Source organism: Telopea speciosissima, chromosome 6 (assembly GCF_018873765.1).
Source record: "Telopea speciosissima isolate NSW1024214 ecotype Mountain lineage chromosome 6, Tspe_v1, whole genome shotgun sequence".
Classification (NCBI taxonomy): Eukaryota; Viridiplantae; Streptophyta; class Magnoliopsida; order Proteales; family Proteaceae; genus Telopea; species Telopea speciosissima.
This window is the reverse complement of record NC_057921.1, coordinates 39327418-39347417: the sequence shown is the minus strand read 5'-3', so window position 1 is coordinate 39347417 and position 20000 is coordinate 39327418. Positions and strand designations below refer to the sequence as shown.

The window sequence follows — 20000 nt, the reverse complement described above, 5'->3', positions numbered from 1 at the left end:
CCACTCCACATGATGTTGAAAATGATGCATTATACATTTTATTACAAGAACAAAGAATAGCAAAATTATTTTTAGCATCAAATTTATCGGTTTTTTTTTTTCTTTTCCCCTTCTCTTCCCTTTTCTTATCAGTAGTTCTCGAATTTTCCTGACACCTTCTTGTCTCAATTCAGAAAAGATTTAGAATCATAAAATCAGAAGGTTAACCAAACCAAAAAAAATGGCATCTAAATATTGGAAAAACTAAGCACCAGTTATAATACTAGAAATTTGATAAGAATGTTTTCCCTAAACAATAGATATCCAGTATGGTTGACATTGTATCAAAAGTTTGTGACAATAACAGCTTACACCTATTAATGGACATAAGTATGATGATTATATCATGAAGCAAGAAAATTCTCTTCCATTAACAACTACTCAGATTTTATACACAGCCCTTTTCCAGATAAAATATCAGTTGCAGAGCACACTTCTAAAATAGAAGCAGCAGAATACCTACCTAGTCCTTAGGAAAATTATAACAGGACAAATTCTTTCATCTGGACATAATTGTGTATTGGAGTCGTCCCAGTATACAGAAGCATCTAGGTTTCACAGGTGCTCCTTGTAGATATTACATTCCTGATCAATTGTGTTTCATCAATACCAGCAGGATAAGGAGTGAGTTTCAAACTAGTCCTTAGGGCGTGCCAACCATAACGAGCTGAGTGCCCGCAGTCGTGATAAATAATCATTAATAGCAAGCAGAGCACGAGCAGCTTGCCGGGTGGTCAATATACGATACATTTGTTGTATTGTCTGCTGCCGCAGAAGATCAGCCTAATAACAGAGAAAACATTGCTTAGATTTTACTACCTCTCAAGATATTTCAAGGTTTGAACCTTGGTTTGAGCATCGGGTTTTATCCAGGAAAAAAGTGTAACAATGTCATACATATTTAATACTAATACCAATTTATTTGAAAATCCTATATTTTGTTCCAACAATGCTCAACGTCATTAGTATTTTGAAATGTCGAGTAAATAATAAGTTGCACAAAACAGAAAAAAACAAAATAAAACCCAAAACTCATAAATTTCCTGTCAACAAAAGTACTTGAGGACATTTTGTATACACATGCAGGATAGCAAGCAAAGCATGCTAAATACATCATTACCTGGTGAAGGAAGTTCTCAAGTGTGGCCAGCTTGCCCATTGCAAGTGCCATCTGACCCATGTAATCAGCAACATTTCCATTGCCAGAAGGAGCAAGAGAACCGGACGAAAGGGTCTCTGCAATAGATTGTTGCAAAGCTTCCATCCCTTGAGACAAGGCATCCTCTGCCTGTTGGCAGGACTGTTGCAGATTGCATATGCCCATCACCTGCTGATCTGTCAAAGGTTCAAGATGGCTTCCGAGTATCTGGAATTCAATGACATGAGGGAGTAAGTAGATGATTACAAAACATCCACTGACACAACCTGAAAGAAGATGTGGCTCATATATATCAATTAACTATAACCTTGAGAAGTTCAGAGGAACGGAAACCTCCCAACCACATGAAACACCTCTCAGCAGGTGTCCTCCACATGCCTGAAAGCATGTGGAATACATCAGACTTGGCACCTATTCTTTTTAGCCTGAATATTTCTTCATAATGTGCCATCACACCATCAACGAGAAGGCATAGCTCATTATCTCCTACAAAAGAATTTATAGCCGCTCTCAATTCATTGACATGTTGTTGATGTTCATCAAGCCACCGTGCGTATTCCATATCAAATGCTAAAGCCCCTGAAAGTATTATCAATAAGAAGCTACATAAACCGAACACTCTTAATTGACACATACAATAAAAAGAACCAAAATTCAGGGAGAGAAATTCATAAGAATCCTTTCTGCCAGTAGCAGGTGCAGGTAGCAAAAATAAAGAGACTTTAATAATCAATACAGTAATGAGAGGTCACATTTCTTGGCAGAGAACTTGCAAGTAAGTTGATCTCTTATCCACACTTAGAACTAGAAGGCCAAGCAGAAAGGGGGAAGGGGGAGTAACAACTTTTTGCTTTAAAAAACCTACAGGTAATTCACTCACTTGACAACTCTAGATGTAGATTCTAGTGAAAACTTTTGTCTCGATCCAGAAGATGCCCCATCCTCACTCCAAGTCCAGGAGACTTAAATAATCACATTAAAGGGCATGACAAAAAAATTCAGTCCCTCAACTCTGCAACTTCAGAACCAACCTCCCCCCCCCCCCCCTCCAAAATAAAATAAATAAATAAATAAATACATAATATAAGAAAGAAAAGGTTTCAGTTACCAAAGGATCCTTATATTTGACACAGAAAGTTCAGTAACCCCTTTCAACACGTCTCCCATTCAAATACTTCATAAAAAATTTAAATTCCAGAATACATTCATTCACGAAAGACATCATACCAAGGTGATCTAGTAACACATTTTTTTTGTGTGAAAAGTCTAGTAACACTGGTGAAATAATGTGGCAGCTAACTGACCAACATCCATGAATTATAACCAGCATCCAATGCATCTTTCCATTTCAAACCATTAAAGTTATCCCCAATGTTTCTACTCTCCCTGCCCTTCCATCATGAGACCAAACATGTACAAACATTATGATTCTTTAGCTAAACATTTTCCAGAATAAAGGCAACAATATTACATAACTGCATCTCCTGACCACTTGAAATGGCTATGGACCCAACAAATAAGCATATGAAGCAAGATGCTTACCATTTCCACCCACCATATGAGTTTGATCTCCTGAGTATCCATTCCCAATAAAAGTACCCTGCATCAAGAAGAATAAATTGGAAAAGAGAATAACATCAGGTAGGCTATATTAGTAAATTTTTACGCATTCAGAGTAAGACCAATATGCTATTAAGGCACAACAAATGGCAGCCAAGGTGGTAGCGCAAAATGGTAATGTGTTTTTTGAGAACCGTTCAGAAAGTTTATAACCAATATACCTCTCCCAGGACGCAATACAACTAACCAAAAAATGTATATCATACCTGTTGATGCGCTCGTTGGAGTTCTTGCTCTAGTTGTGAGAGCTTCAACCAGCTATTCTCCAACTGTTGAACATATGCCTGAAACAAGCCAAAGCCATTCATTCATCCAATTATGGTTCATTCTTTATATTCAAGCAACTACAAAAGCAATAGTAGGCAGAAATCCTTATTCCATGGAGATACCATTCAATTTTAACTGCATATTTTAAGATGGCAGGTCCAATATGCCATACAACAAAGGTAAAATGGCAAGCATGGAAGAAAAGACTCAGAAGTTCACTTGGATCCCCAACGTAAACTCCAATCAATTTGGAATCTATTTTCAATATTTTATAAATTCATCACCACATCGACCTTTGCTCAATTTACACAAATTAGGGTCATATTCGGAGAAACTAAAGAGGCATAAACTAATGAGCCATACAAAGAAATTATAAGATGGGGTTGAAACCCAGCTGAGAAAGGAAACAACTATTTCGGAGAACCAATTTGGTTTTATGCCCGGAGGATCCACGATGGAAGCTATTTTTTTTACTTGGGAGACTCACGGAAAGATATAGAAAGGGCAAGAATGATCACCATATGGTCTTTATTGAACTAGAAAAATCCTACGATAGAGTCCCTTGATAGTTAATTTGGCATATACTAGAGAAGAGAAGCGTGTCATGCAAATACGTGGCCATAATTTAAGATATGTATGATGGTGTGGTGACTAGCATATGAAGTGTAGGGGGTCAAGGTAGCGAATTCCCAATTACAATGGGATTACATCAAGGATCAGTCTTAAGCCCTTATCTGTTTGCGCTAATCATGGATGATTTAATCAAAGCCATACAAAATGAGGTTCATTGGTATATGTTTTTTGCTGATGGTATTGTTTTGGTGGATGAGACTAAAGCAGGAATTAATGCCAAGTTGGAGTTATGAAGATAAACTTGGAATCAAAAGGTCTTCAAATAAGTAGAACAAAGACGAAATATATGGTGTGCAACTTTAGCCACACTAGGACAATTAATGAGGTGGTGAATATCAATGAGAGAGAGATTCCACAAAGAGAATATTTTTGATACCTGGGTTCAATAACAATTAAAGAAGGGGATATAGAGAATGATGTTGCCCATAGGATTAAAATGGGATGGATAAAGTGGAGAGGTGCGCCTGGAGTATTGTGTGATTGGCACATCCCTTTAAAGCTTAAAGGAAAATTTTATAGGTCTGTCATTCGACCAGTTTGATGTATGGTGCAAAACGTTGGGTAAGAAGCATCATATAGATAAACTAAGTGTAGCAGAGATCAAGATGTTGAGATGGATGTGTGGCAAGACTAAGAAGGATAAAGTAAAGAATGACCATATTAGAACTCAGTTGGGAGTAGCCTGGATTCATGATAAGCTACCTGGGAATCGTTTGAGGTGGCACCATCATGTTCAATGAATACCTTGGGATGCTCCAGTACGGAAGAGTGATTTGATTCACATTGAAGGTACTAAAAGAGCCTGGGGCAGGCCTAAATTAACCATTGGAAAAGCGCTGAGGAAAGATATTCATAGCTTTGGCCTCGTATTAGGTATGACGTCAAACAGATCTGATTGGAGAGGAAAGATCCATGTAGCCGACCCCATTTAGTTGGGATAAGGCTATGTTGTTGTAGGAGAATTAACCGTAGAAAAGGGAAACTGCAAGCATCCTAATTCCATACATAAAGAACAACCTTGATCATGTGATGTCTAGTCAGGCAAGTCTAACTTGGTTCTGCAATATGGTGTGCTATAAAATTTATTAACCAAACAACTGGCAATCATTTGTAGTCTATCCACCCAACATTCATAGAATCGTACTCCTGCAGAGCATATTTAAATTGTGGATATGTAATGTAGATTGAAGCATGAATAAGAAAATGGCAAAGATAAAATTTGGGAACATTTACTATTTATGTGAACAGTAGCATGAGTTACTGTTCACAAGAGCTGTTCATGTGAACAGTGTTGAGGGCCCGTAGGACAGCTGGAGTACAATAGTAGATACTGCCATAGTTTAGTTTCTATTTTCAGTTTTAGAAACTATATTTTATTCTATCACAATAGAATCTTAGGTAGTTTCTATTGTTACTACTTTTTTGTTTTGTTCTCTATAATACGAGTTCCTATCTTGATGCATGGTGACTAAATATTGTAGGAAGTTTCTATTTTGGTTGTAAGCTACTAGATAGCACACAATTAAGATTTTGTAGCTGTTGAGAATCGTGGGATTAGTATATTACCATCTTACATTAGGTTAAATTAGAGTTTCACTTTATTTTCCCTTTTTACCCTCTTTGCATAGTAACTCTATAATAAATAAAGAGGACCTCTGTCATTAATGACAAGTCACATCATTCTCAATCTCAGATTCCGAACTTGGTATCAAAGCCCAAAACCCTAGAAAGTTTTCACGTTCTTCGTGCTTCTTTTCTCTACTGCCACCGTCGCCACCCATCGGAGGAACTGCCTCCTTGTCTAGAATGGTAGACGACAACTGAACCATGCACCTCTAGTTCTTCCTTCATTGCGCCTCCCACACTGTGCGTCCTTTCATCACCACGACCACATTTTTGGTCGCCACTTGCAACGCCGCACTTTCTCTGTTGCACCTCTCTCTTTCCGCCACAATATCTCTGTCGTGCCTCTCTCTCCGCTGCGATCTCTCGCTGTGCCCTTCCCACCGTGAGTAGACACCCCTCCCCGTTGCCTCTCTCGGTGTTGCCTCCACGACCACCATTTGCCGCGCCTCCTCCCTCATCGTGACCCATGTAGCAGCACCACCTGTCCACCGCGACCCATGTCATCATGCCGCCTGTCCGCCGGCTTCCTTCGTTGGTGCCACCACAACCTCGAAGTTACCGTGCCATTGTCCACCAGCCTCCCTCACTGGTGCTGCTACGACCCATGTCGTCGCGTTGCCTATCCGCCGTGACCCTAGTCACTGCACCTTCCTTGCTGCACCTTTCTTGGCTTGCTTCTCTTGCTTGTTCTTCACAGTTGTAGAGTGATCCTCCCTCCTTACTGCTACCATGACTGATGAAACTGCTCGTACTACCTCCACTGGCATACCCTCTACAAGCACAACTGAGGTGTACCCACTTGGATTATCTTGGACATCACACTCTCAAACCTGGCCCTATCAAGCTCAATGGTTAGAATTACCTTACCTAGTCCCGTGCATGTCTTTTCATACTTCGAGCACACAATTACTCTGGCCTCATTACAGGAGACCCCCAAGCTAACGGATCCCACTACAGCTATCACATGGTCTTCTAATGATGCCTGGTAATGTCCTTTCTGCTCAACTCCATGGAGCCATCTGCTAGTCCCAATTTTGTTCTCTTTAATTCTATCAAGGAACAACGGGATGTAGTTCGACAGACCTACTCACAGGTAGGGAACTATGCTCAAATTTATGAAATACAACAGCATGTTCATAGTACTACTCAAAAGGAGCTCTCACTGCCTAATATTCTGCCCTGACCACTCTTTAGCAGCATTTAGACTTTTATCATCCCGTTCCCAAGGTTGCACCCTGATGATGCTGGCACGTTTCAAAAGGAGAGGGAGATGGAACGTGTGTATATTTTTTGACTAGTTTGAACCCGGAATATGATCAAGTCAGGTCAAAAGGACAGGGAGATGGAAATCGTATATGATTTTTTTACTGGCTTGAACTCGAAATATGATCAGGTCAAGGAACAGATACTAAGACGTGATTCATTCCATACTCTTCTTCAGACATATAATTTGGTTCAGTCTAAAGAACATCGGCGGACTATTATGATGCCTTATGTTGTTCCCGTTAGGTCTGTTTAGCTTACTACTCCACCTTCACCTCTCACTGTGGATACTTCCAAGGCTTCTTATCTTACACGGGAACCCGTGAAATGTGATTATGGTGGTCGTCCTCGTCATACAGGGGATACTTGTTGGAAGCTTCATCGGCGTCCCAAATGTGGGCGCAATCCTAAACAAGGCAGCACTTGTTCCTAGGCTCATCTCTCTGAAGTACCTGATGTTGTCCCTGCTTCTTCTACTACGGCACCTTTCTCTTCGAATCAAATGGCTGTCATCCAAAAACTGGTGACACAACTGACCACTAGCTCCTCATCTTCTCCTATCTCCAACCTTGCCCAATCAAGTAATTTCCATGTTCCTCTACCAGTCATTTATGGTTAATTGACTCTGGTGCTACCAACCACATGACTAGTAACTCAAAGGTCTTCTGTACCTATTCCCCTTGCTCTGGCCGAGATAAGGTACGTGTTGTTGGTGGGTCTATGTCCACCATTTCGAGTAAAGGTTTTATTTCCTGTTCTTCCCATCACTCTCTTGCCTCAATTTACATGTCCCAAAATTGTGTGCAAATTTGTTATCCATTTATCGTTTAACCAGAGAGTATACTTGTTCTATTCACTTCTTTTCCACTCATTGCGTGTTTTAGGATTTGGTGACAGGTGTAACGATTGGGTATGGTCGGATCCCTGATGGTCTCTACTACTTGGAATCCACAATAATACTATTCCCTTCTTCAGCTCACACCCTCCGTTGTGATTGCATATTGACAAAGCTTCATCATTGGCACCTCTGTTTGGCACACCCTTCTTTTCATATTTTACGTTCTACGTTTCCAGTTTAGTTAAAGTTTGTGGTTTGGAATAGTTACATTGCGATGTGTTTGTGATGCAAAGCACGCTAGAAACTCCTATCCTCTGTGGTGTTCCCTTTTCCATTATCCATTCTGATATATGCGGTCCCTGTAGGACCTTTGATCGTAATGGTTTTCGTTGGTTCATAACTTATATTGATAATTGCACACGTCTCACGTGGGTTTACCTTCTAGTCTTCTACACAATAAGTTTAATGCCTTCTCTTGCTTTCAGTCTTTCTATGCCATGCTGAGGACTCAATTTAATGCTAATATTAGAGTACTTCACAGTGATAATGGTATGGAGTATATTGATAGTGGTTTTCAACAGTATCTTTCTTCCCATAGGATCCTCTCCCAAACTTCGTGTGTTTGGACACCTGAACAGAATGGCATTCCTGAACTGAAAAATCGTCATCTCCTGGACATAACCCGTGCCTTGAAGTTTGCCCTTGGCACCGTATATTGAGTTATTTGAAGTCTCCCCCTAGGAAGGTATTCTCTTCTCTAACAATGGGAACCTAAAACTGGAAACGTTTACTGATGTTGATTGGGCTTGATCTATTGATGATCAAAAATCTACTTCTAATTATTGTTCCTTTCTTGGAGGTAACCTTTGTCAAGTGGCGAAGCAAGAAGTTGTCTATTGTATCCCAGTCTAGTGTTGAAGCAGAGTATCGTGCCATGGCCTAAGGGATCTGCAAACTCATGTGGCTTAAGGTATTATTGAGTGATATGGGGGTTACTTCTGAAGATCCTATATGTCTTTATTGTGCCAACAAGACTGCCATTAGCATTGCCCATAATCCAGTTCAGCATGACAGGACAACATATATTGAGATTGACAAACACTTCATCAAAGAAAAGCTTGAGCAAGGAATTGTTTGTATCCCTTTTGTTAATTCTATTAATCAACTTGCTGATGTATTTACGAATTGTAAGGTGTTTCATCCACTGGTCTCCAAGTTGAGCATGTATGATATATTTGCACCATCTTGAGGGGGAGTGTTGAGAACCGTGGGATTAGTATATTAGCATCTTACATTAGGTTAAATTAGGGTTTCACTTTATTTTCCCTTTTTACCTTTTTACCCTCTTTGGGTTGTAACTCTATTATAAATAAGGAGGACCTCTGTCATTAGTGACAAGTCACATCATTCTCAATCTCTGATTTCGAACTGTAACCCATATTACGATTTTAATAGAGAACAGAGAGCAGCCTAGCCCAATGATTTTGAAGAAAAGAATAAAGCTTATTGCTTGGCTGAGAGAGTCAGCTGCTCTGTGAGAGAGTTACGGTGAAAGGCCGTGGGTGAGAGACCCTTCTCTTCCTATCCCTTCTATCTTCCTCTTCCCTTTATTCTCTATTCTGTTTATTTCCTTGTTTCTATTTTCATTAAACCTGCAACCTGTGCTCTATTGTGAGGAATCGAGACCCTTTTGTCACTGTTGATTGCTGTTTCAACCAATCAAGGCTGCTCTATTGATCCTCTAGAGAAGCTGGTGATAAAAAGCTATATACACCCTGCAGCTCCCTGGTTTTGGAGTTCTCTATCAGATATTTCAGACCTTGATATATCATAATCTGACCAGTAATCTCAGGCCATATTTTGGTCAGATACTACCTTTCATGTTCCCTCCATTTGATACTGATTACGGCCATCCACTGGCTGCATCTGCTGCAGAGGTCCTCCTCATAAAGAGGGCCAGCCACTGACCTTGACAAACAGAGGTGACAGTGGAGTGTTGTGCAAAAAGTCCAAGAAAATAAAGAAAGAGAAGAGAGCAAGAGTAATGAGCAACAGACCAAAACAGGTTTCGGTCATTAAATGAAAGAAGAAAAAATGGGGAGGGGGTGCCTCCCACTTACCTTGCCTCATTTAGCACCATGTAGAATGCGGTAAACTATCCTCCCCCATTTCCTATAAATAGGGTAAGGGCAAGGGTTCAAGACAGATCGAACAATACAAGTTCAAGAGCTGTGAGCGTGTGAGAGTTGTTTGGAGTATTGGGTTTTGAGTATTCTTTTCAGGGGTTTGATAGTGAGTAGACAGAGAGTGTATAAGGGGTATCCGATTTCGGATACAGGTTTTGGGTTTGGGTTCAAATCCAAGTGTTATTGCTTTTACTGTTATTCTCTCCATTCTCTCATCATAATGAAGAAGCCCCAACACCCGTGGATGTAGGCATAGTCGAACCACGTAAATTCTTGTGTCTGTGAGTTTGCTTTTACCTTATTTTGTTCGTTATCATTTTTGTGCTCGGGTGGATCCCACATAGTAAGTATTCACAGTTACTATTCATGCGACACTATTCACGATTACTATTTATGTGACACTATTCACAGTTATTGTTCATGTGCTGTCGTTTTTCTCTATTTTCTTTACACATGTGGGAAACCGGTTCATCGTTTTTCCCAAGAAGTGGTATCAAAGCCAAGTTGGTGTAATCATGTGTAAAAGACGTCGATGAAGGCAAGCACTTCAACACGGATGGTCAGCCTAAACGGGAGTAACTGGATGATTGGGAAAGCCAAAATGGAGGATCTGTTGTACAACAAGAACTTGCATCCACCCGTATAAAGTGACACGACAAAGCCGGAGAAAATGCCCAATGCAAAGTAGAAAGCCTTTAACCGAAAAGTTGTCGGCTTCATTCGCCAGTGGTTGGATGTCTCTATCTTCCATCATGCTTCCACCAAAACATCGGCACATTCAATGTGGAAAAAGCTTAAAGGTCTGTACGAGAGAAAGACTGCAAGAAACAAAGCTTTCCGATTAAAAAAATCGGAAAGCTTGTAAATCTGAAATACAAAGAAGGGAGCTCCGTCGTAGAGCACCTAAACAAGGTACAAAACATTGTGAATCAACTCTCCTCTATGAAAATGACTCTTGATAATGAGTTGCAGGCACTATTACTCCTTAGTTCACTACTAGACAATTGGGAGACTCTAGCGTTGTCACTCAACACCAAACGAAAAACTCACAATGAGCCAAGTGATAGGGAGTTTGCTAAATGAAGAGACAAGGAGAAAATCCTTGGGTTCATCTCATCATGAGACCCTTATTACAGAGGGTCAAGGGAGAAGCATAACCAAATGACCTCAAGATCGTGAGAAGTCACAGGGAAGATTCAAATCAAGAAGAAGGATCACATGCAACTACTGCAAAAAGATAGGGCATATGGAAAAGGACTACAGAAAGCTCAAAGCACAAAGAGCGAACTAGGATGAAAAGAAAGAAGAAAAAGACATTACTATCGTTAGCTCAGATGGAGACATCTTTATCATCTCGAGCTGTGAAAAATCTTGTCTCGCTCTCGCATTTCATGACTCTGACTAGGTCATTGATTCAGGTGTATCTCACCATGTTACTCCTCACAAAGAATTCTTTATTCTCTTAAGACAGGTGATTTTGGTGTCGTAAAGATGGGCAATAGTGGCACTTCAAATTTTGTGGGGATGGTTGATGTGAGTATAGAGATAAATGATGGATGCAAATTAGTTCTTAAGGAATTAAGGTATATGCCAGATGTTCGTTTAAATTTGATATCTACAGTAAAGTTAGATGAAGAGAGATATCACAATCACTTTGGTAACGGTCGATGGAAGCTTACCAAAGGACCCCTCATGATGGCAAGAGAAAGTAAGTGTTGCATTCTGTACTGGTAAGAGTATACAATTGATAGATGTCATGAGGAGAAAAAGGATTAATATTGCCTATATTCAAGAGACTAGATGGAAAGGTAAAAAAGCTAAGGCGTTGGATGACTATAAATTATGGCATATGGGACACCATAGTAATAGAAGTGGGGTAGGCATATTAGTGGATAAAGATCTTAAGAATTATGTGGTGGACGTTAAGAAGGTTTGGATATAGAATTATATCCATCAAGCCTAAGTTGGAGAAAGAGGTTGTCAACATAATCAGTACTTACGCACTCCAAGTGGGATTGGATGAAAATACTAAGCTACAATTTTGGGAGCTTTTTTTTTTTTTTTTTTTTTTTTTTAACCCGAACTTCTCTGGGACCCAGGCCAGCCCCTAAATTTTATTAAGGGATGGATTAATGCAAGGTTTTAATCAAAGAGAAAAGGTTATTATAAGGGATGATCTGAATGGCCATGTGGGGAGATCGTAGAGGCTACGAAAGTGCACATGGAGGTTATGGTTTTGGAGAGAGGAATTAGGAGGGAACTCAGTCTTTGATTCCGTTGTGGCTGATGACTTATCCATTGTGAACACCTTTTCTAAAAAGGAGGAGCATATCGTTACCTATAAAAGAGAGCAGCATATCAGCCAAATCAATTTCTTCCTAACAAAAAGGTCCAACATTGTTCTGTGAGGACTGTAAGGTTATACCAGCGTTAGGGGAATCGAAAGGAAAGTGTCACTCCATCAGGGAGACTTGGTGATGGAATAATGAGGTTCAAGCAGTCATTTAGACTATGACAGCTAGCTTTAAGACTTGGCAAAGGAATAAGGATGTAGAGGATCAAAAAAGGTATAAATCTACCATAAATGAAGCTAGGATGATTGTGGGGAAAGCAAGGGCTAAGAAGTATGAAGATCTCTATAACCTTCTAAACACAAAGGAAGGAGAAAAGGCTATCTACAAGATAGCTATAATGAGGGAAAAGAAAAATCGAGATTTCGACCATGTTATATGTATTAAAAGTGATGATGGTAGAGTGCTAATAAGGGATGAGAACATTATGAATAGATGGGAAGAGTATTTTTACAGCCTACTAAATGGAGACATTTTGAGTAACAGTAACCCGGAAGACTGCATTACTCATCAAAACACAACACGCCATAGGTGTGTCTGAAGTTAAAGAAGCTTTAAGCAAAATGAAAGTAGGCAAGGCTCCAGGCCCAAATGGGGTCCCAGTAGAAGTATGGAAGAGCTTAGGCTTATGTTGTTTATCTTGGTTAACAAAACTATTTAACAAGGTTATGAGCACAATGAAAATTCCAGATAAATGGAGGAAGAAGCATTGTGGTTCTGATATATAATAATAAAGGTGACATCTAGAGCTGCAATAACTATAGAGGCATACAAGTAATTAGTCATACTATGAAATTATGGAAGAGGGTTATTGAAGCCCACCTGAGAAGAGAAACTACTATCTCAGATAACCAATTTGGTTTTATGCCAGGTCAATCCACAACAAGAGCTATTTACTTAGTCAGGAGTAATGCAAAAGTCAACGTCAAACCAAGGAAACCAGTGGGAGATCGATTTCAGCCAGGATCAACACAATAAGGATGAACAAATTGAATAACTGAAACTTTTATTTCTTTTTTTTTCCTATTTACATATGAAAGAAGAACATTTAAAAAAAAAGGACAAGAAGAAGAAGGGGATATAGATAGATGAAGGGGGGATAGGGATAGGAGGGGTAGGCTATCTCAGCCTTGGGTCTCTTACCCACAACTATCTTAGCTGTTGAACACTAGTCTTCTCAGACCAAACACTTGCAAGCAAGCAATAGAAATTCCATTAATCAAGTCTTAATTCAAGTACAACTCATGGGGCCTATTTATAGCTTGGCTTAAGCTTCACAAAATAGAAAATCTCAAAAATAGAAAACAAACGAAAATAAAACTAAATCTAACTAAAAGGAAACAAAGGACTTCAATAGAAAGTTACGAAAACAGAGACTTTTAAATAAAAGCTAAGCCTACTTTCTAAATCTGAAATTAGAACTAGTACTAGCTTGCTAAGACTAAATTTAGAAACTATCTAATCTCCTATTACAACCAAAGGAAAATAGAAACAAGGTAAACTGACATAGCTAAACAAAAATAAGAACAAAGCTGTCCATATGTGCCCCCAAATCACTATTCACATGAACAGTAACTTCTTTTTTTTTTTTTTTTATTTCTGTCTTTGCTCTCTTGTCTTCTTCATGCTTCTCTCTAGGCTGGGCTGCCTTAGGTGATGCTCCTTAAAACCAACAAAAGCTTGCCACATCATCAAACCAGGCTGCCTATCACAGTAGTCGAATCCCACAACCTTGTTAGGCTGGGTTTGGGGCTTGTTCCTGCGGGTACATATAGACTTGTGACCTACATCAAGGAGGCTTATGGAAAGATTTAGAGTTGCCAAGAAGGATCTCCATATGGTCATTATTGACCTATACAGCCTATGACAGAGTCCCTAGAGGGTTAATCTAGCATGCATTGTAAGCATAGAAGAAGAACTCGTCTTGAGTACAGGTTTCAACCAGCCAAAATAGTGAGTTGGGTCGAGATCTTGACGAGTTGGGGTAATTTTTTTTCCAACTCGATAGCTGGTTTTGATAGGTTTTAGACCTATTTTGGGGCCGAAACTCGGTACTCAGACTATTTTAGGCCATTTAAACACAATGGCACTATCAGATTTTGCAAAAACAAAATCCAAATAGGAGGGGTTTCACTTCGGACCATAGGTTGGTCTACACATAATTTAGCAATAAAAAACAATCAAAGAATTCAATTAATGTAAAACAACTTAAATAAGCATTAGAAATGTTAAAGTGTACAATACATCAATGAGGTGCAAAATGAGGCAGCAGCAGCTCATAGGGGGAAAAAGGGGTCAAAATGTGGAACTCAACAGAGAACTCGCTAGATTTGTCGAGTTCTGAAAGTCTTTAAAGGAAAAAAAAGGGTCGAAATCTGGGTCGGTGATCCCAACCCGAGATCTCGACTTGACTGTGATTTCATCGGAGATGGTGTATTTTTTGAACTCACCTAGCATCTCATCTTGACCACTTCAAAAAGCGAGAAACTCGTCGCCAGATCTCGCGAGTTCTCCTTCCATGCGAGTAAGTATGTGGAAATGATAAAAGATATGTACGATAACATGGTGACTAGTATGAGATTCATGGGAGGCCAAGGTAGTGAATTGCCAATTGCAATGGGGTTAAATCAAGGATCAGTTGTAAACACTTATTTGTTGGCGCTTATCAGGGATGATTTAACTAAGAACATTCAAGATGAGATTCCTTTATGCATGTTGTTTGTTGGTGATATTATCCTAATGGATGAGACAGCGGAAATTAACGCTAAGTTGGGAGTGATGGAGATCGACCTTGGAATCAAGAGGTTTTAAGATAAGTAGAATGAAGACGGAGTGTATGGTGTGTAACTTTAGTTACACTAAGATGGATAACGAAGTGGTGAAAATTGAAAAGCGAGAGATACCGCAAAGTGATTATTTTATATATCTAGGGTCAATCATAAATAAAGAAGGCGATATAGAGGATGATGTTGCTCATAGAATTAAAGTAGGATGGATGAAGTGGAGAGGTGCGCACGAAGTGTAGTGTGATTGAAGTATTCCTTTAAAGCTTAAAAGGGAAATTCTATAGAACAATCATTCGACCGGCTATGATGTATGGGCAGAATGTTGGACAGTTAAGAAGGGTCATATAGATAAACTAAGCGTAGCAGAGATGAGAATGTTGAGATGGATGTGCGAAAAAACTAAGAAGGATAAATCAAAGAATGATCATATTAGAGCTTATTTGGGAGTAGCAAAGATACATGATAAGCTCTGTGAGAGTTGTCTGAGGTGGCATGGCCATGTCTAACGAAGGACTTGGGATGCACTAGTACGAAAGAGCGATTTGTTTCAGATTGAAGGAACTAAAAGAGCTGGGAGCAGACTTAAAATGACCCTAGGAAGATGTAGTGAGGAAAGACATGCATAGTTTAGGCCTCGTCTCAATTATGACATCAAAAAGAGCTGATTGGAGGGCAAGGATCCATGTAACCAACCCTATTTAGGTGGGTTAATGGTGTGTTGTTGCTGATGTTGTTGGGCCTTTCCCTTTTACCTTTTTACCTTTTTACTTTTTTTATTACTTTTTTGCTTTGCAAGGAATCAAGGATCCATGTAGCTGACTCCATTTAGTTGGGGTATGGCGATTGTTATTGTTGTGTTGTTGTTGTTGTTCAGAACCCCCCCAAGTTAAGGTGGGATCAACTCGATCCAAAAAATCTGTTGTCAACGGTTGGAAACTCTACCACCATGCCAAGGGTGGAACGTCAATGTGGTAAGAAGGAAGACAATGTGATAATATTTGGCAGTAATCAAAGACCCAACACAATATTTTGCCCCAGAACTTGTTTGAGCAACAATATCTTGATATCTACGTTTCCAACATTCAAGAATCACCTAAAATATACACATATCCAGTCGCAAAGTATCAGTAGAAAGGATGATCTGGTCAAAATCCTTGTGAAACAAAACTGGAGTGATAATAAAGGACATAAATAGAATTAGAGATAGTATGATGTAACCATAAATATTGTTCAATGAATGATGATTAGTATTGTTTGTAAGGCAAATGTAAAACAGGAGCCATTCAGACTTGACAAAACATGCACACCAACAAAATAAAAAACCAGAGCATCACCATGACCCTAGCTTACAAATCATTCATTAAACTAACAACTTCTATAATAAGAAAAAGTATCTCAAATCACCAACAAGCTTTCATAATCACCTATAGTGCCTTAAAACCATACAACACATACCCCAACTATACAGCATCTTTGCAAGTACTTTTGTTAAGATAAAAAGGGTAAACTTACATTGATTAACACATCAAAGGCTGTGCACCATACATTTAGATAAATCAAGCTTGAATTATTGAATGATAATGAGGAAGGAGGAAGGAAGGAGGTTGATGTAAAATCTATCATTTGTCCATATGGACAATCTGTATTGAAAATGATGTTTATCTACAACAAAATAGATTGTTTAGATATGAAGGCCTAAATATTGGCTTATTGCAATTCGGACACAGAAAACATTGTCTGACAGCAGAATGCCCATTATCTTCAATATGCTTAAAAGTAGAAGCACAATATAGTTAAAACATCTTACTTTCTTCCTTAGACGACTTTTTCGTGCAGCTTCACGATTTTGAGCCAGCCTGCGAATTGCCTGTCAGGAGACCAAACACCCAAAGGGATAAAAAAGGAAAAAAAGTTCAACCCCTAAGACACAAAATCGGTAAATGTGACCACATGTTGGCAGAGAAAGTAAACATATAGAACCTTCTGGTCCCTGCTTTTCAATTGTGATCTATCCGCAGAATCCACAGATACAAGTGCTCCTTGCTGGATACATTTCAACTGGAACAGGGTAAAACCCAAATCAGGATCTCCAGCCAACATAGTGTCTGTGTTCAACGAAGTTAGGGATAACAACTATACACAGGTACACAGCTACATCAGTGCATACAATATGGAAATTAAATTCATATTAGAACTTGAAAATATAAAAAATCAAACAGCAAGAAATTAGTTTACTACACCTGAAACATCATCTAATATACCAACAGCTATACAGAGAGTGTGCATACCATGAGCAGACGTCCAAAACAATTCACAAAAGATTGACGGCCATAATGTAACATCCAGTATATAAATAAGCATAAGACACAAAGTTAAAAGTTTAGATACTAGCTGAAGATACGGTCTCCACTATTCATGCCAACCAGTGTCCCAGTGACAGATTCAAAATTAGTAAGCCCCTTAGTTGGATTTTCATCATCTTGTGTTAATTAAATAATTCTATGGAACAGAAGAAATCAAACGTATATATATATTCAGATTTCGTCTTTAATATAGATTCTTAAATGCCTTCCCCTTATTGCATAATTTAGACTGAATTTTCCAAAACATCAACTTTACGCCTTGGTTTCTTCTTGTATAGTTCCATCCTGATATTCACGATTCACCCAAAAAAATTCCTAAATTTGAAACAATTAGATGGATTCTGAATTGCATGCAACAAACGATTGAGCTAAAAGCTTAAAGCCTTACTAAACTATTACAATGCTAAGATATCTTCACGGAAAAACAGTGGAAATACCTCGTTTCTATCATATGTGTCGACGTCTGTGGATGTATCCGTTTGTTGACTGGTTTCAGCCACAGCAGACTCCCCCCAGTTCTCAAAATGTCCGCTCCCCAACGACGCAGCAGCCAAGGGCATTGCCCCCTTCTGGACCGAGTACTGCCCTGTACCAGCTCCCGTCCCTGAAGTACTTACATCTGAGGAACTAAAATTCTGCACAAAGACAAGAACAAAAATCAAATCAATAAGCGAAGTTATCTTCTTCAACATCTAATCCGGAACAACAGCAAGAGAGGCATAGAGAGACTACGGTGTTTAAGCCCCCAAACTGAAAACTATTAACAATAGCCACGCTGCTTGACTTGAAACTGAAGTTGGTACCTACAAAAAGCAAATTTTCTCAACAATCTCAGTAGTGGCAGCTACTGGAAGAACAAAATGAAATAGAAAAGATATATGATTCAATGCCTGGGTTTAAATCGACGACATCATCTTGATAGAATCCGGTAGATTGCTCAAGCTCCCCAAAATCCGTCAACCGCAAGTTGCGACGACTACCTTCCTCGCCACTGAATCAATTTGGACGAATTAAACAAATAAATTAAAAAAAAAAAAAGGGAATAAACTAAATAGAAGAATGGAAGAACAGAAGAAACGAGACGGAGTAGTACATTATAGAGCATGCCGAAGCTGCAGCTACGAAGCTCTGCATTCCAATTCACTTTCCCAGTCTTTAAACTCTAAAAGAAAAAAAAAAAAAAAGACTACAGAATGGAATTTTGAAGAAAGAACTGAAAGAGGAAGAAGAAAAGCTGATGAAAAAGCATAACAGAGTAAGACCAATAAATCAAACAAAAAAATAAAAAACCTGCTTTGTTCAGTTCTTCCTCTGCTACTATCTTTATCATCAGGATTGTATTTCTGACTTCGGGATTTAGTCTCCCAAGAAATCCACACACGCAAACACATCTCTCCCTCTCTCTCTCTCTGTCTCTCTCTCTTCCTCTGTGCACTGTGCGTCTCTGAGCTTTATTGCGTGCGTGATTTTGTCTGCAAGTTCATTGGTGGAGGAGGTTTTGTCTTGAAATGGGAGTCCTCTTCTCAACGAAAAGGCATGGTGGGATGGGATGGGATGGGATGAGATACTGATGAGATGATAGAAGTGAAATCCCAAAGCTTTAAAATGCATCGAAAAGGAAAAATAAAAGCTTTGCTTGAAAGTAACTTCTGAAGCTGCTGCTGCTGCCTCTGCCTCTGCCTCTGACGCTGCGACTACCAGTCCGCCAGCCGGTGAGACTTGCGAGAGATACCCGCCAATTTCTCCTCTTTATTATATGAAAATCTCCTTACGATACGATTTACCGTACACTCGCTGACGTGTCACTCTTTTTCGGTCTTTTTCAAATTTGAATCCTTTTTATCGTATCTGATAATATGTAGCGATACTTCCTATTCAAGGCTACACTTCCCAACCAAAGTTATTCCTTTGGAATCTTATCGTTGTCTGTGTTTAGCATGAGGTGTCTCTATGCGTAGATCTTCAGATCAGTATTTGACATGTGTGATGTCTCACTACTTTATAGTCATGGATTTTGATAGAATATATCTTTATATGATTTAGGATGATATATCAGGATACATGGATCGTCGGATTAGTATCTGAGATGAATATTATATAAAGAGTCTCGATATACTAAAGAAGTAGCCGTTTTGTGATTCCACGCGGGTCCGTGGACATGTACTTTGACTTCACGTGACCTCCTTCTTAAGGAAGTCCCTTTGGTCCTACGTCAAGCAATTGAAGACGAGTTAATTAAAATGACCAAAAGAGCCCTTCTACTTTGTTTTTTGGGTACAAAATAAGAGAGAGCCTTCTGGTCACCCGTGATGGGTATGGTCCTCTAATAACCATCGGATTGAAATAAATTGTAGCATCCACAAGGAAATCTTATTAAATAACGCATGATGTGATAGCAACTGTGCAACCTCGTAAAAAGAAAATAATTAACCACTTCATCCCTGTCCTAAGACTAGGGCTGCTCTGCACTGGCGTTGTAGAAAACGCTATTCTAGTTTTTTTCTCTTGATGAAGAAGTACATTATTCCAGTGACCAATCATTTGGAAAAAAAAATTGGTCGAAGAAAGATCATTTATTAATGCGTGAACTAAGCAAGGTGTCTCTACCAACCAAAAAAAAAAACCTAAGCAAGGTGTCCAAGTTACACAACTCTGGCAGCCAAGAAGTGGAAACGGGCCAATCAGTCCTACACATTACATATAATGCCCTCTGAGCCAGGGAGTTAGCCACGTTGTTTGTCTCCTTGGAACTGAACACAAACTCACAATTATCAAAGAAGGAAATTAAATGTCGAATGTGTTAGCGGCAGCGGAAGCGAATCGATTCAAAATCAAGTTCAAAAATTTTACGTACGAGAATCTCATTGAA

At 39.2% G+C, this 20000-nt stretch overlaps 1 protein-coding gene across 1 annotated transcript; it reads right to left on the bottom strand.

Annotated features, from left to right (window-relative positions):
• Positions 1-245: 245 nt before the first annotated feature.
• LOC122665248 (transcription factor TGA2.2-like) lies at positions 246-18534 on the bottom strand. Its single transcript, XM_043861344.1, has 12 exons — positions 18422-18534; positions 18225-18291; positions 18022-18122; positions 17864-17934; positions 17569-17766; positions 16749-16826; positions 16576-16635; positions 3025-3102; positions 2741-2798; positions 1506-1777; positions 1160-1405; positions 246-822 (listed from the first exon to the last, which is right to left on the bottom strand). The coding sequence occupies exons 2-12, from the start codon at positions 18263-18265 to the stop codon at positions 676-678; spliced, it is 1350 nt and encodes a 449-aa protein (XP_043717279.1). The 5' UTR covers positions 18266-18291; positions 18422-18534; the 3' UTR covers positions 246-675.
• Between the last annotated feature and the right edge of the window lie 1466 nt (positions 18535-20000).

Bases quoted from the DNA above. Each gene is read 5' to 3' on its own strand.
- LOC122665248 (XM_043861344.1), bottom strand. From the start codon at position 18,265: ATGCAGAGCTTCGTAGCTGCAGCTTCGGCATGCTCTATAAT. The intron at 16,827-17,568 runs GTATTTCCACTG...ACCCTGTTCCAG, and splicing joins ACACATATGATAGAAACGAG to TTGAAATGTATCCAGCAAGG. The intron at 1,778-2,740 runs GTAAGCATCTTG...TAATACTTTCAG, and splicing joins TCATATGGTGGGTGGAAATG to GGGCTTTAGCATTTGATATG.